The sequence below is a fragment of the Gasterosteus aculeatus genome, chromosome 10, assembly GCF_964276395.1.
Source record: "Gasterosteus aculeatus chromosome 10, fGasAcu3.hap1.1, whole genome shotgun sequence".
In the NCBI taxonomy this organism is placed as follows: Eukaryota; Metazoa; Chordata; class Actinopteri; order Perciformes; family Gasterosteidae; genus Gasterosteus; species Gasterosteus aculeatus.
This window is the reverse complement of record NC_135697.1, coordinates 3610421-3623610: the sequence shown is the minus strand read 5'-3', so window position 1 is coordinate 3623610 and position 13190 is coordinate 3610421. Positions and strand designations below refer to the sequence as shown.

Sequence of the window (13190 nt, the reverse complement as noted above, 5' to 3'; positions counted from 1 at the left end):
GAGTGCCAAGCCATCTGAATCCAAGCACAATTTGCATTCCTCTCACTCGTTCATCCTCCATTCTCACTTCCCTCTCCCGCTCATCAACCTGTGATTAACTCGGGCCCTAAAACCCAGAAGAGTTTGGAAGAAGCCTCTTTTTCTCACGGGGTAATAAATCTCTCGCTCTTTTCACCCTCCCTCCTTTCCCCCCATGCGCTTCTCTGTGCCGTTCAGCTCGTACTCCTCTTCCTCTTTTACCCCTCCGTTTCTCTGTCGTATCAGAGCATTTGTATGTGTTTTTCAGTACACACCTGATTCCATCAGCGATTTCACGGTGACGACTTGCAAAGTGTGTCCACAAGCGGTTTGACCCCCACAAGCGTGACCCCCGTCCTCTAACCCGAGGAGCGCAGTCAGAGCTCCGGGGTTCAACGTCATTGTTTTCTCGCTTCTTCTGAGCCTGATGGTCGGGTCACAGAGGTCATCTCGGGCGATAAACCCTTTAACCTTACCTCATTGAGAAGAATTAAGTGCATAAGTCAATTCTTACCTTATAAGAATACAATAGAATAAAATAGGATACAAATATACAAGCAAAATGGACCAATTGAAACACGTATGTATGTAAATGTATTTCCATGGTGAGAAACTACTGTGCAAATGTCCCGGTGATGTAATGTCTGGGTCAGTGGGGGACTCATCGGCCACGTGGTCGACAACATAGTTCCATCTTTTTTATCTTTAATGGTGAAGTGAACTTGTGAGCGTATACTGCTTTGCTTGTGCCCTGCTGCTTCTATCAGAAGGTGACGTCACATGGTTTATTGTAAATTCATCGATTTTTGGTGTGTGTCAGCAGAAATAGAGCAAAAATGTTAAATGTTAGTATTTTACGAGTGTGTGTGTGTGTGTGTGTGTGAGTTGCTCTCTTGACATGTGTTGGTAGCCAGTAGCAGGAGCAAGTTTTCTCTTTCTGCTGAATCACTAGCAGCAAACAGCTCGTCGAGCTTTTGGGAAATGTCCTGACATCGCTGTTTCCATGTTGAGCAGCAGCTCTAAGCTGACATCAAGTCAAGTTTGTTTGGGGGGGGCGGGGGCACGCACCTCCGGTTTCATCCTGTCACTTAATCTCCTAATGGCATCTCGTCTGTCTGTCTGTTAGGACTGGACCAGTGATCCGCTTTGTCCTCCTCTCTGAACCCCCTTAACTATAGACAGAAACAGGACCACAGCCGGTAACCGAGTCCCGATTAAAGAACACTTACCAATACATTTTGAGGGCTTATTAGTTCATTAATTGAAAAATGTACTCAAAATACATCTACAAAATGGAACGTTATTACGCTCTTGCAAAACATTGCGTTAAACAGCTGATAGTGTAAAGAACTAGAAGGGATTCTCCCTCATTGTTGACTGGTGATAGATACTTAACTACCAGGCTGGTGGTAATAACGGCAACTCTTCTTTTGGGAGTTTTTAGCTGAATAAGATGTTTAACGTGGAGGCTCTGTGCCTGGAGCCGCTCTGCGCCCTATATGCAGCGTGCGGTACTGCAGGGAGACTGCTTTTGGATGCAAGTTTGGCCTCCAATTTTTCCTGCAGATAGGAATCAACTATTTGTGGCTTCTCTGCAAACTGTAGATGACTGGCTCTGTCTCCGGGTCCCAGTACATTCTTCTGCTCATCTGCTTCCACCGTGTTCCCCCGACACGTGTTTCAGCCCCAGAACATGGAGGACTCACGTTCCAAACAGGAAGAGCGCTTTGTTTTGCAGAGAAAAACAAGTCCTCGTTACCGCTGTGTGACCGTGATAGTCCAAGGTTAGAGGATTCATCACTCAGCGGCTCCTTCCACCCGCTTCCTCCTGCTGTGGGCCCAGCTCTGCAAGAAGTTCTGATATGTGTAATAATAACCTCAGTAGGCATTCAGCAACTTTCACAAGTCTATTAGGTTTGTGCCAAGACTTTAACTAGTATAAGATTAATTTAACACTCATCATCTGTAAAACATGAGAAAACATAAAAAACAAAAACAAAACCTTTTCATTCGTCCCGGAAGCGCTCCTTGATTTCACCGAAAGTCCGTTTACCACCGTGATGTGCGTGAGATCGAGTGTCGATTCATTTTCTTTCTGACTCATCAATTTAAAGGCGAATGACCTGTAATAAAGGCGAGGACGATAACCTTTTTTATACGTTTGTTCAAGTTCTGATTTTGTCCTGACCGCAAATTCTCAATCAAATGCTCCAACACGAAATTAATGAATAAAAATCTGCCTTCTGTTGATCTCATTTGGCCTGAATGTAATGTTTGGTGGAGCCCCGTGCACGTCTCCAACATGCTGCTTCTTAACCAACAGTAGCCGCCTGCTGTTTGTTTTTAGATGGATAGATTTGGAGGAGTGCCTTTGGAGGTTGGAGACTTGAGCCTCTGCTTTTAGCAACTTCAGGAACGAGCGCTGTGAGCCGCCCGAGTTGGAAAAGAGACCACCTCCTTTTTAGGGTCTTTAAAAGTCTGATGCCTCCTGGTGCTTTAGCTCTGACAAATGTAGACGTTTCATTCGTAGGAGAAAAGATGGTTTCTATGGTCATGTGTGCAGCTCGGCCGTGTAACTCATTCGCTCATGCAGCTTGAGGCTCAGTCATGTAACGTGACGGCGCAGGGCAGGTACGCCGTATTTCTGTGCGTGTGTGGTGGTTTGCACCCCTTTGTTGTTTCAGCGTGACCTTGCCGGCGTCCTGCCCGTCTATGTAAAAGATGCTGACTGGGGGAGCGGAGTCGGCCTGGGGGAGGGAGAGCTGGGAGACGAGGCAGGTTGCTGCGTTGAAAACGCCACCAGGGAGAAACGTACCAACAGAAGATAGAACGGCCTGTCGCGTCCGCATGAAGTGGGTCTTTCACTTTCCGATAAAAGCAGGAGAATCCTACAACCACTTTATCTTTCTCCTCCTCTCTCCTCCCCCCAACGCCGAGCTCATGTCGTAGTCTGACATCATCCCCGAGGCCTTTGTTACACCCGGCCGGTGTGTGTGTGTGTGTGTGTGGACGAAGCGCTTCTCTGCAGAGACGGCATGTGAGATCGGACCACTGACCTCTTGACCTCCGAGCTGACGTGCGCAGGCCGCCCTGTGAAAGTGGGAAATAATAAGAGGAAATCTACAGAGGACGCGTCCTGTTTACACGGGGATCATTTGTGCTTTTGAAGGGGGGTAAAAGCGAAGCAAAATGATCTATAAATCAGGGAATTTGTTTGAATTAATGGCAATATCGTTTGCATGTTGTTTCGCCTTCCTTCCGCAGGCAGAGACCCCTGCTGTCAGAGGCTGGCGGTCTCCGGGGGCTTCATGTGACAGCGGTCTTGCAGTGCTAAGTCGTGCAGCCCAACACACACACACACACACGTGGGTCTCTCCTGCCCCACAGTGGCGGCTTCACACACTCTCAACCACAAGAGACATGCGGCTGCTGCAAGTTCCCCTTTAGCCTCCTCTCACCTCGGTTTGTTGCTCTGATTTATTTAAATAGTTTAGCTTCAATACAGGCAGCGCTCAAATACAGTTGGTTTGAACAGAAAGGAGTCTGGGTAATGTAGTTCCCAAAGACTGCCACGTTGTAGAATTCTCTATTGAGGAATATTGTATCTGCATTACGTTTTAATAGAAGATTTTTGTGAAGGAAATGTAGTTCTGTCTCAAAGGGGAAATCACTTACTGAGCCTCGGCGCTGGAAAGCACCGGATAAACTGCTGCAATCAGGATCACATCTCCTTACATTACCTCATTGTGCTCATTAGGAAATGACCAATGGGAAAGAATTACCTCTCATACAGCCGCCTCTGTCATGTGACCAAAAATAATCACTCTTATCGGATCATTATCGCATTTGAAAAATTAAGTTTAAAAAAAAATGTTTTTGTGTTGAACTCGAGGTTCCTTTCTCCTCTGGAGTGGCTTGTCGTCATAGCAACCGAGGTTGTGTGTTGTGACTGCGGGTCGCTAGGACCGAATCGCATTGGCCCCCCTTTTTTTTCTTTCTTCCCGTCCCCCCCCCGGAGCCCTGTGGTGAACTCCCCCACACGGACACACAGTCCTCTGCGAGGTGACAGCAACTGGAGGAGCCCCGGCCTGAATCATGCATCACATGCTGAATCACGTCGGGATGTCTGTGCCCCACACACACACACACACACACACACACACACACTATGATCACCTTGGTACGATTGACTCCTCTCGGTCTAAAGCTTTCACACAGACCGTCAGCAGACGTCATTCTAAGATAGCGGTGCATAAATATCACAGCCAGGAAGCATTGCTCACTCATAGCAACAGAAGTAAACACACACACACACACTGCTACCAGTGTTTGGGCACATACAAATGCCACATACATGCAACCAAATGCATACAAAGTTTCTATGCCGCACTCATATGCAAGCTCTCAAATGTCATTAACATGCTGAAATAGAAATAATACACACAGAGGAAAAAGAGCATATTGGTATCTCCCATGTGGTTTCCCTCAGACGGACACACACACACACACACACACGTACAGCACACGTTTCCGTCTGTTTGGCCCAGTTTCATTTATTTACCCGGCTGTAACCGTCTACAGTCGGGTCGCTTGTTTCAGGGGAAAGGAATTCACTGTTGGGGTGTGAGCGGGCGAGCTGTATTGAGAGTTAGAGAGAGAGGGAAGGAGGGAGGCAGGGCATCTGAATGGAGTTGAGAACTCAGTAGCAGTATTATGTGGTGCGAGTGGGGAGATGCTGTAGAGAGGACGGGATTGGTTTTGTGTTGCATCCAAAAAGGAAGAAGGGAAAGTCTGATCCTATTGGCTGAGTTCTTGTCAAAGTTTCTCCTGTATGGACTTTTTTGTGAGCGCGCAGCAGCTCTGGTTTCCCGTCAGCCTTTTGGACTTCATCCTCGTCAGCACCTTTTAGACGCCTCACACTTAGCGGGACGACATGGACTTTCTGACGGACCCCGCCGTCATGACACCCATCCTGGTGGTGACTTTCCACTTCTTGTCGGCAGCTGGATTGTGGTTTTACCGGCGTCGCCGTCGACGACGGGCCCCCGGTTCTGAGCCAGGTAACCTGCAGCATTACCACGTCTCTGTCCACTTTGTCTCCGTTCCCGCCTACGCTGTGATCGATCTCTTCCCTGTAAGACCCTCCGTGAGCTCCGTGTGTTTCCTGTTTTGGCTCCACCCCCTTCTGTGCTGTGACAGTTTGTCACTTGTCTGTGTGCTCATTTTAATCAACGCATTCTGCGTCTGCCTTTCCTTCCATAAGCTTCTAACATGGTTTGTACAGCAGGAATGCTAAAGCTTTAGCCTGCTGCCTGATGTCACGCCATCTTTTCTATTTTCACTGAGGTGGAATGTAAAGCAGCGTGTGCCGTAAAGAGCACAGAGGTCTATCTTGTTTCTTCCCCTGGAACAGGATGACACGGCGCTTGTGATTTTGTGCAGCAGGACCCGACTGCTGCATCTCATCTGCATGAGTCAGTGGAGCAGAATATTCCATATTTGGCTCTTTTCTTATGTTTCAAGAGACATTCAGTTTAACTCTGGCGCCAATAATCAGTTTAAAGCGTGATAAAAATACTCCTTATGTAACGGCTTCTTTTTAATCCAACAGTGTAGTAAGGTATTTGCACTGACCTTTGTACCTTTTACTCGGCTGTTAGTGAAAGTGCTGCTGGTGTTGGTTGTAATGCTTTGTTTCCTGACACTTGGAGAATGTCTGATGTGGAAAGATTGGTTCAGATTCACCAGGGAAGAAATATCTGCAAATCAATGAGGTCCATCGAGGGTGAGGGGGCAGCAGGTGGGGAGAGAGACGGGAGGGACAAAGAGTCCCGCTGCTTAACGGGGTTGGGAGGGGAAGGTGGCATCATAATGAGGGATACAAATTATCAAGGCAAAACTTTTTTTTTTTTCCTAATAGAAGTGACGCTTCACTCGTCCGTGATGGGCATGAAGACGGGCAAGATCATTCTTATACCAGCAATAACCCTCAGCAGGAAGTAGTACGTGGCACAATTTTGGTGAAAAATGTAATTGCAGTGCTGCATTTACTGAAACCGGCAGGAAGTGGTTTACTAATAGGAAACGTTTCAAGTCATTCACGTTGTCCTGTCACATGGCCAGCGGGGGGTGCTGTGCATGCTGCGCCTCAACGTGTTTGACAGCTGTGGATGGATTCAAACTGGACTTTCATGTTAACTTGTTAGTTGGATGTTTTAGAGAGGGAGAGAGAGAGAGGTGTCCTATCTCCTGATGCTGTGGTCTCCACCTTCTATATACTCCTGACAGGAAGCGGAACCTGTCACGGCAGTAGGCCACTGGATGTACGTGGTGGGGTTTGCTCTCTTGCACGTGAAGCCGCTATGATAGACTTGATATTGGTGTTGACTTTGGCGCTCCCAGTGGACGAAAGCACACGTGTTCCGTTTAGAAAAGCCCTCATTTCACTGCTGCCTGGTCCGACAGGCGCGGCCCGGGCCTCCAGCAGCGCGGTGTCGGGGACCGGAGGAGCAGGTTGAGGCCCTGCTCGCTTCCTCTGAGGCCTCCAGGTGGTCTGAGTCGGTCTGCTGAAGGCCGCCTGTGGAGCTGGAGCAGTTTCCTGAATCCAACTTGGTGGCAATGATGTGAGAGGTTAAGAATATCTGTGTTCATACAAAAAGTATCCTACAAGTTGCTTTAAATGTAGAATAACTTCCATTGGAACCTGAAACAAAAATCAACGGTCAGACGGGTGCAGAGAGGTGGAGGTCTGGTTCGATGTCATGACCGCTGACCAGGAGCGTAAAACCAAGCTGACCCTGAATCCACTTGCATTATTGTCCTGGACTTTGGAACCTCTGAGGTCAGCAGGATGTCATTGGGAGTTTACACACTTTTCTGTCCCTTTCGAGGTCACTGAAGGCACCGTTGTGCTTATGAGCAAATACATTGAGGCCTTTATAGGTTTATGATGAAGTATAGAGTTTCTCGCACAGGAGGTGTTTTCCTTTGTGTCCACAGGAGGGCAGATCGAATCACTTCACAGTGAGATAGTGGGGAGTGGCTACCAGGCCCAGATGGGGGGCGGGGGGGGGGAGAGAACCACTTCCTGCTTCATCCAGTCAGCTGATCTGCAGACCAGGAGGTCCTTAGCAGACACTTAGCAAGCCGAGGGAAAGGAAGAGTGAAATGAGTGTCTCCGAGAGGAGGAGAGGAGAGGGGGGGGGGGGGGGGTAAATGAACCAAGCTTAGCTGGGGGGAAAGCTGAAAAAGAAACGGAAAAGTAGAATAAGCAGTGCTAAAGGCGAGACACTCGGAAACATCCCTCCCCTGATTCAGACCCAAGAAGAGAGAGAGCCGGGACCACCAGGCACCAGCAAGCGAGGGAGCGGGGGGAGATTAGACACTACGACGGGAGGAGGAGGAGGAGGAGAGCGAGGGATAAGCAGCACTCTGCGTTGTATTAGTGTCGTAAGCTCCGTGTGGTATATTTAGAGAGAGAGAGAGCGGAGCGCTTCCCTCGGAGGGGAAGAACCATCTGAAGAGGAGACGAAGGTTTCCAAAGGAAGGGATGAAGATGGAGTGACGCAGCCAGCGGAGGAGGAGGAGGAGCTTGTGACTGTAAACCCTACACCTGCTGTCACATCAGCCTGTCACGTGACCTTCACAGGCGTCGGCAGATATGCTCGTTGCTTCTTGCTCTTTTCAAACAAGATGACGCAGCAGCATTGATTCCAAACTGCGTCGGCGATGAATCCGCAGCTATTTTGAGACACGAGTGAGGACAGCGGCCTCGTGGAAAATGTCGTCTTGAGGCTGTCAGCCGGGGGAGAGCGACGGGGACGAGTGTGCTGACGGCGCGTGGCGTCTGCCCGAGGAGCCCCCGTCTGGACCCGCACCAGAACTGTCCCTCATTATGTCATCGCCCGTCTCTGCCGTGCAAAGTCCAAGACACACGAGACCAACGCGCTGCCTTTCCTTCTGTTATTGAATTATACAACGTCACAAATCCGCCAGCCTCTCTCTCTCTCTCCCTCTCTGTGTCCCTCCCCGTCCTGATGAGACTAAAGTCCGTCTCAGTCTCGGCCTCCACCCCTGTGTTCCTCGCTGAGTGCTCAGAGAGGCTGCTTGTTGCCAGGAGCTGAAAAGGCCCCCGGGCCTGTATCTTTTACAGAAGGATGACAGAAAAGTTAGTGTTATCACCTCCAAGGAAAGGGAAGGAGTGAAAGGTAACATGAGGAAAGACGAGGAAACGGAGGAGGCTTCTGCCAGCTGCAGCCTGCAGAGCGTCGTGTCGGGCTGGAAGATGCCGTACCTGCATGTTTTTTGAGGATTCACCTCTAATGGATCGGCCCGGAACATTAAAAGAACAGAATTGTTTGCAAGCTACGTCCTCGTTCTCCTCCGGCTCCTCCCCGTCCCGCCGGACCGGGTTGCTTACCTACGCTTAGCGAGCCGCTGTGGGAGGGAAGGGGGGGGACGCAGAGCTGCAGCTCTGCAGAGCGAGTCAGCTGCAGTCTGAGAGCGAGCACAGCGCCGCTGCCTGGTGAGGAAGTCCGACTGGGGGGAGGAGCTGCCTGCTGACTTTGACACATCACGCACACGTGTGAGAGCAGCTGGGGGGAGAGCGGAGCAGAGGGAGGGAGAAGGCCAGCGCGCGGGGTGGGGGGGGGGGGGGGGGGAGAGGCTGACATGGCAGCGAGGCTCTGAGGGGGAGAGCACACAGCAGAGGAGGGCTGGTCATCGGGGAACTGGTCGTACCTGCCGGGGCTCCTGGCGCTCACCCGGCAGCTCGCGGGCCGCCAAACACGTCTGACTGCTATAAATATCCGGCTTCCACGGGGGATTATTTACACCGCGGGCATCAGGATGAAGCCCTGAGCGAAGGAGAATGTGGACGGACTACAGGGACGAGTGTCGGCTCAACGCTCAGCTGTACTCGCTCATGTGCTGTGCAGGTCTGTGTGTGTGTGTGTGTGTGTGTGTGTGTGTGTGTGTGTGTGTGTGTGTGTGTGTGTGTGTGTGTGTCGTTGTTTACATGCTGTGCAGCACGTGTTTCACTGTGTTCCAACCGTTCCTCTTTGTGCAGACACACTGGTGACGACACGTATGCTCCATGTGGTTTCTGTCAATCATTGTGGGTGGCAGGGCAAAATGTGTGTGTGTGTGTGTGTGTGTTCTGTTAGGGCAGCAGGGTGCAAGTGTGTGTGTTTGTGTATAACAACGCCCTCCATTGTAAACGGGTGAGCGCCTGCCTGCCCGTGGCTGTCACTTGCACGCCTCCATTCTTCCAATGTCTGCGCTTATCAGAAGATTACTGGATTTATGACCTCATCAGCGCGCCTACATGAATCGATTTACGTGTGTGTGTGTGTGTGTGTGTGTGTGTGTGTGTGTGTGTGTGTGTGTGTGTGTGTGTGTGTGTGTGTGTGTGTGTGTGTGTGTGTGTGTGTGTGTGTGTGTGTGTGTGTGTGTGTGTGTGTGTGTGAGAGAGAAATGGTGACCTAATGAAGGCCAAAGCCGGAGTGTTTCCTCAAGGCTAACTAGCTAAGCTAGCAAGTTTGAGAAACGAGGCGTGTTTTTGCAAGAAACGTGTGTTGAAATACGTGTTCCTTGCCTTCAGGGCGTGTGTGTGTGTGTCCAGTTGTCGTTAAAGGAGGAAGTGATCTGTTTAACTCTCCGCATGGCCGCTCCGACATACTTCTTCTCCATGGCAACCTTACAAACAAAGCAGCAGGGGAAGGTACCTGCAGCAGGCTGCTCTGATTGGCTGTTTCACAAACGGCGGGAAAACAATATAACAAAACACACTTTCAATGAGCAAATCTTGAAATGATGAATAACTGTTTCATTTTACAGCCAAAACTATGAGTTATGATCTTGTAAAAATACTTTTTATAGATTTATTTTGATAATCTATAGCACTGTCTTCTTGGGGGTCCAAGAACCCTTGATTTACCCTCTCAAAAGAATCGGCTGCAGAATTCGGGGGGTCGCTTGCCAATATCAATGAGAATATTAGTGTTAGTAATACCCAGTAATTGCTTAACCTTTATTCGTAAATATGAATTTGACAGAGTCACGAGACTCTTCAGGTGTGTTTGGGTTCCTTTCATGGCAGCGTGCCCTCTTCTTAGATGCCATGAAGACAATGAACCCGAGTACGAAGACATGAAATTCAAATATGCTTGGCAAACAGTCCAGAACACAAAGATGTTCAGCTTTTTAGAAAAGGCTTAATGCTATAACGAGAATATTTAGATATTTTCTTTTCATCTTAACATTTCTTATGTTATTTTCCTGTTTATCGAGGATCAATATCCACGCAGCCCCCCAACTACCAGACTCACTGTGCACGGCTCTCACTTCGTGTCCCTCGCGTTACAGAGGATGTTGAGCCCCGTCAGCAGGAAGTCAGATACTCACCAGAGCGGCGGGAAAAAGGGAGCCGGCCTGCGTTCTCTCTCTGACGGACTGATAGGAGCAGACGCAGGCCGGATAGGAAGAGCGGCTCTGCTGGTGTGGAGGAAGAGGTGGGGGGGTGTGGGGGTGTCGGGGCGGGGGAGAGATAACACGGCCGTGGCCCAGCATCAGGCTCTATTCCTGGCCCGGCTGCCTCACTCCTCTGGCCTTGGAGGTCTGCCTCTCTGCAGCTCACACCTCACTAGAGTCGGTGGGGGCAGACGGAGGGAGGTCCAGCTTCAGGGGGGGGAGGGGAGGATGGGGGAGGATATAGAGAGGATAGTAAAGTAATAGTATATCATCCAGGTGAGATGAGAAACATGTTGAAGCTGTGAAGATGAGAGTAAAAATATGAAGAGTGAGTGAGTGTGAGAGAAAGAGACCTGGTCCTCTTTATAGCGGAGTATAGCGGCCATGCTGGGTTTGGTTGGCTCCTGTGATTAACTCCCCCTCCTCTCTGTGCTTCTTGTGCTGCAGATGAGCGGGACCGTGTGCAGAAGAAAACCTTCACTAAGTGGGTCAACAAGCATCTCATCAAGGTACGTATCCATCATCATCATCATCATCATCATGTGAGATGTATGCACATCAAACAAATAGTAAAACCTTTTCACCGGTTTTACCACATAACGCTACATTTATGTCTCAGAGGCGCAGTGATGTGTCATAAACCATGTTCACTAGAATGTTACCTGCTATTCCTTCTGCAATATTTCAAATCAATACCGGGGAAAGTATCGGGTCCTTTGACGGTGCTGCATTGTGATACGCAGCGTGTCCTGGAAACTGACTAGTGCTCTTAAACTGACTGATACCAATAGAGTACTTCATTTGTTTTCTACCTCAAATCGATGCCCATGCCTCCAACACGCAGCTGCTCTCCTCCCATAATTCCCAAAGTTACCTTCATGTGTTTTTTTTAAAGGAAGGCCTTCTGTTAGAAACATACGAGAATCTCGGCTGCTCCTTCATATGCGTCTTTTTATTGCAGAATATATGCTTCATAAAAGTGTTTCTATTTGAGACGTACAGCATTCGTACACTGTTATTATGCTGTCTGAGCGCAGCTTGTTCCACCACTTTGCTCTGTCCAGGGCTGGAGAATATACACATTTAATAGATAGTATCCAGGAAGTATAGTATAGCATAAGTATTGTCTTTTCCTGGTTTAAAAGCTGAATTATAGTAATGGAACATACCAACAGTAGCAGTTTCCTTTTTCTTCGTCATCTACAATATCGTCTCTATATCCACACCGAGGGCTTGGGTCTGTTTATCAGCAAAGTGGCGAGTAAACTAAATGAGTTTTGAATGAGACAATACGACGGAAAGCAGATTAGAGAATGACGCAATGGCAGATTGTGTCGCCGTCGGGGTTGAAGGCATCGCTAAAAAGAACCAACAGGACCAACAAGTTTCCTCAACGAGCGGCTGCATCATGTCACAGCTGTTCAAAAAGCACTCATCTTATTAAGATCTAACTGTTCTGCCCTTCACAGCTACAACACACACACACACACACAGACAGATGTCCATACAGTACAGCTGGTCACATGACCCGGGAGTGAAGCGGCCCTCTGACCCCATAACTCTGGAGCCGCTGTGGTCACATCAGCTGGCTGTGGATGTAGGTCAGAGAGGAGAGCTGGGAACGTTGCTCCCATGCATCTGACCTCTTCTTGCTCTCTACTGTGGAGGAGCAGATGATTCGGCAAACGGTTTGGGTCCGTTTTTCTAAGGTTGCTGGTTCCTCATTAAAGAGTGCACACGGCACATTTGTCCCAACGTTTTATTCGTTCACGCTCACGCCGATTCATCAGCAGCAGAGCGCTGCCCTTTACTGTCGCCGCGATGGAGGGAGGGTGAGACAGAGGGCATGCTGGGAGGAGGATGAGGAGACCTGGGGAGCCGTCCAAAGAGGACAAACGCCTCTCGTCTAGTTTGAAATACAGCTGCTGTCAGAAAGTGGATCAAATGCATCAGAAAGGGCATTATTGTGCTCTGGAATAGACAGACGGGTCTTACATCATCGGTCGACCCTTTGCCAGCGCTGTTGAGTCTACAAAGCTCCGCCCCGTCGGCGGGGATCGAGAGACAAACGAGGAAACGGAACAGAGGCTGATAGGGAGGAGAGATTAAGAAAGGCTGAATGAAACGTAAGCTCATAAGACAGCAAGGGGGGGGATAAAGAGCCACAGATGGACATGGTTACATCATCCTGGTCGCTCAGTGTCATGTCTGCCATGTCGCTGATTGCTCAGGTGTGTGTGTGTGTGTGTGTGTGTGTGTCTCATCCATAGCCCGATTCATACATCTTACCACTAAAACCATGAAGGAAATGGGTGGCTTTAGTTTTTCTGATTTATTGAGGGATTCAAATGTCTTAAGTCCCAGAGGTGTGCTTCCAGTAAACCGGTGTTGGACCCGTCAGGGACGGAGAGGAGACACGCGCACTGACACTCCAAGGACACCATCAGACACAACAGCTCCACATTTCCAGGCTTTGTCCCCGTCGTCTAAATAAAGCCTAGATAGAGAGGTCGACCTCCAACAGGGGGGTGAGAGTGTGACACAGAAGAGGGAGGGAGGAGGGAGAGTGAGAAAGGGGCTTATCGAGGACGAGTGGAGGGACGGTGATACTTTTAGAGCTTTGGGTCGAAACCAGAAATAAATCCAGGTCTGTGGGCTCTGAGTCTCTCAGCTCGTATCCAGTATTTGCTCTTTCATGACGC

At 49.3% G+C, this 13190-nt stretch overlaps 1 protein-coding gene across 1 annotated transcript in view; it reads left to right on the top strand.

Annotated features, from left to right (window-relative positions):
- The window catches only part of macf1a (microtubule actin crosslinking factor 1a), a 156067-nt gene that overhangs the window by 43948 nt on the left and 98929 nt on the right, over positions 1-13190 (top strand). Inside the window, 1 exon segment of the mRNA XM_078080751.1 lies at positions 10936-10997. Within this exon segment, the coding sequence (XP_077936877.1) occupies positions 10936-10997 (62 nt within the window).